This window comes from Castanea sativa, chromosome 11 (genome assembly GCF_040712315.1).
Source record: "Castanea sativa cultivar Marrone di Chiusa Pesio chromosome 11, ASM4071231v1".
In the NCBI taxonomy this organism is placed as follows: Eukaryota; Viridiplantae; Streptophyta; class Magnoliopsida; order Fagales; family Fagaceae; genus Castanea; species Castanea sativa.
In genome coordinates this window covers 4,662,492-4,665,889 of record NC_134023.1, presented here as the reverse complement: position 1 = coordinate 4,665,889, position 3,398 = coordinate 4,662,492, and the positions used below count along the sequence as shown (strand labels likewise).

The window sequence follows — 3,398 nt, the reverse complement described above, 5'->3', positions numbered from 1 at the left end:
TCAAAACAATTTAGAACGAAGCATTCCTCCAAGTATTGGTACTTGTCAAAGTTTAGAAAAGTTGGATGTTTCACAAAATTACCTTAGTGGAGTCATTCCCCAACAAGTTTTTCAAATTTTTTCTGTCACTTTTACTCAATTTATCCCACAACTCATTTAGTGGCAAATTACCTGTTGAGGTAGACAATTTGAAGAATATTAATTCACTCGATGTTTCTAAAAACAATTTTTCTGGTGAAATTCCTACAACAATTGGAAATTTCTTGAACTTAGTGTACCTAGGCTTGCAAGGGAATTCCTTTAACGGGACCATACCTTCATCAATGGCTTCCTTGAAAAGCCTTGAACATTTAGATGTTTCACGAAAAAACTTATCAGGATTAATTCCAAAAGGTATAGAGAAACTTTTATTTTTAAAATATTTGAACATTTCGTTCAACAATATTGAGGGTGAGGTACCAACAGAAGGAGTTTTCAGAAATGTAAATATGATATCTTTTATTGGAAACAATAAGCTTTGTGGGGGTATTCCATAGTTGCAATTACCAACATGCCACAAAGTTATGAAATCAAGAAAGCCCCTTGCTTCTAGATTGACAATCACAATTGTTTGTGCCGTTACATGTATTCTTCTAGTTTCAACCTTTCTTGTTTTTTATTGGAGGAAAAAATCAAAAAAGAAACCATCGTCTATAGTCTCAAATATTGATCTCCTTCCAACAATTTCATACAAAATGCTCCATCAAGCGACTAATGGATTTTCTCTCAACAATTTAATTGGATCCGGTAGTTTTGGAGTAGTTTATAAAGGAGTTCTTCAGCAAGATGAAAGATTAGTGGCTGTAAAGGTTCTTAACCTTCAAAACAAAGATGCTTCAAAGAGTTTTATGGCAGAATGCAATGTATTAAGAAATGTTCGGCACCGAAATCTTATAAAGATCTTAACCTGTTGCTCCAGTATAAACTATATTGGTGATGATTTCAAAGCTCTAGTTTTTGAATTCATGACAAACGGGAGCTTGGAAATGTGGTTGCATCCGATGATAGATAGCGACAAACAATCAAAAAATTTGAGCGTTCTTCAAAGACTAATTATTGCAATTGATGTCGCTTTTGCTTTAAGCTATCTTCACAATCATTGTGAGCAAAAAATCATTCATTGTGATTTAAAGCCAGGCAATATTCTTCTTGATAGTGATATGATTGCTCATGTAAGTGATTTTGGCTTATCAACGCTCCTCACAACTTTGAATGATTCTTCCCAAAAGTGTACTAGCACAATTGGATTAAAGGGATCTATCGGTTATGTTGCACCAGGTATTATCTTTCTTCTTTTGTTTTAAATCCTTAACTATTGTAATGTATTTATTTTCTTTTTGTCACTTTACCAAATGATAGGATTTTTAACTCCTTGATTTTCTTGTCATACATACTTTTTAATTTTCGTATCATCAACATATTCACATGGGTGTACACATAATTAGCATATTAACATAAACTCTCACTTAGTAATTTTTATTTATTTATTTGCTAAGTAACTCTCGCTTAGTATTTGTTTTTCTTTTAGAAGTTAAAACACGTTCACGTTTGTACCACGCAAGCACGTAATTAATTAATTTTTTTTTTTATAAAACTGCCAAATTTAATTCAAAAATAACATTCAAATATGATTCAAACTTCGGGAAATGTTAAAGTTGATATTCTTTGACTAAAACTTGTACCTTCTTTGAACAGGTATATTTTCTTAATCAAAATAAATCAACAAGACGGGGAAAAAGTGATTTGGACCCCCGGGATAAAGTTATTACTGCTTCCTTTAATTTCAAAAGTAATAGCATATGTAATTATTTTTTTAATATAGATTTTTTTTTTCTTGACTTTGCATTTTGTAAACCCTAAATCCATATTTTTGTAATAGATAGAATATTGCTTAATTTCCCTCCACTCTATGAGTTGTAGAGTACGGCATGGGCGGTGAAGCATCAACTGAGGGGGATGTATATAGTTATGGAGTCCTTGTGTTGGAAATGTTCACTGGAAGGAGACCCACTGATGATATGTTTAAAGATGGTCTCAATCTCCATAACTTTGTTAAGATGTCCTTACCAAAAAGGCTCGTTCAAGTTGTCGACCCAATGCTTTTGCAAGAGAAGTTGAAGAAATGGAAGTAGCAACTGCAACAATGATGGCAACAAAAGAAGATGACAATGACAATGACAATGAAATTGTAGAAGAAGCTAATAATACTGAGGATTTTAGGCATATTGATGTGGATATGCAAAAGTGCTTACTCTCAATCCTTAATATTGGAATCTTATGTTCACTGGAATCTCCAAAAGAGAGAATCAATATGGAGGAAGTCATTAAGGAACTACAATTGATAAAAAGTACTTTTGTTGGTTTGGGGATTCCTAGAGGTAGACCAAGTAGAGCTCAAGTAAGAGGCATTTCATTTTAATTACTATAAGACTACTATAAGTAGTGTGTCCTAGTCATTTACGTTGATTTCATTCAGTTCCCAAATACTTCTTTTCAAAAAGCATGGAAATTTTATGTTTACCTTTTCATTAATCTTGAGTAGATTGTCATAGCTGATTTTAAAATTAGATTTTCATTTCTCACTCATGGTCAAATTGCTAAACAGAATTGTCATCTTATTAATACCCACGACCTTGTAACCTTGTAATGGTTATTGTTTTTTATATTATTAAGGTATAAAATGGTGAGCTAACTTACTTTTTTGTGAATTGCAGGCCTGGAACAACTAGAAGAGATTAAATGTCTTTGATAATGCTTGGATTATGCAAGGGATTATGAGTGGTGATCTTAATTTCTAGCTAGTTTAACATCCCTTATTGAAATGATCAATGGGTGATTTTATTTCTCTTCTAGTGTAGGAATCATGATTTTCTTTCTCTTCAAGTGTAGGAGTCGTCTTTATTTACTGTGTGATTATGTGTTTGTACTAATAATCAATTCAATTCCTAAAAGTCTTTATGGGAGGGAATGTATCAAAGATGCCATGTTAGTTTAGAAATTTAGATGCTTTATGCAACATTATTTTAGTATACAAATAAAAATGGATGTTTCGTTTAATTTCCATTTAAACTCAAAGTTTTAGATTATAGTACCTTGTGGCTGTAGAGAATAAAACAATTAATCTAAGTTTCAATTTATTATATAAGACTTTAAACCAACAGAAGACCAATCACCCATCACTGCCCAATATTAGTGAATTAGATATGACACACAGCGAATAGTGAAGGACCTCCCTAAAGCATATAAAGCTCTGTATATGTGGCTACACAAGAGAAGCAACCTGACTTAGTTTTGATCCATGTAGCCTTATCCTTTACTTTGGATCTACAAGACTTATTGGCTTTGGAGTATGACTAAAT

At 32.3% G+C, this 3,398-nt stretch overlaps 1 protein-coding gene across 1 annotated transcript; it reads left to right on the top strand.

Annotated features, from left to right (window-relative positions):
- The first annotated feature begins 200 nt into the window (after positions 1-200).
- Positions 201-2,768, top strand: LOC142615930 (receptor kinase-like protein Xa21). Its single transcript, XM_075788837.1, has 4 exons — positions 201-1,317; positions 1,960-2,145; positions 2,190-2,437; positions 2,754-2,768. The coding sequence occupies exons 1-4, from the start codon at positions 564-566 to the stop codon at positions 2,766-2,768; spliced, it is 1,203 nt and encodes a 400-aa protein (XP_075644952.1). The 5' UTR covers positions 201-563.
- The last annotated feature ends 630 nt before the right edge of the window (positions 2,769-3,398 follow it).

What these genes read in the sequence shown, in the direction of transcription:
- LOC142615930 (XM_075788837.1), top strand. Translation starts at nt 564, where the DNA reads ATGAAATCAAGAAAGCCCCTTGCTTCTAGATTGACAATCACAATTGTT. An exon ending in TATCGGTTATGTTGCACCAG is followed by an intron (nt 1,318 to 1,959) that starts GTATTATCTTTC and finishes TATGAGTTGTAG; the next exon opens with AGTACGGCATGGGCGGTGAA. An exon ending in TGTCGACCCAATGCTTTTGC is followed by an intron (nt 2,146 to 2,189) that starts AAGAGAAGTTGA and finishes CAACAATGATGG; the next exon opens with CAACAAAAGAAGATGACAAT.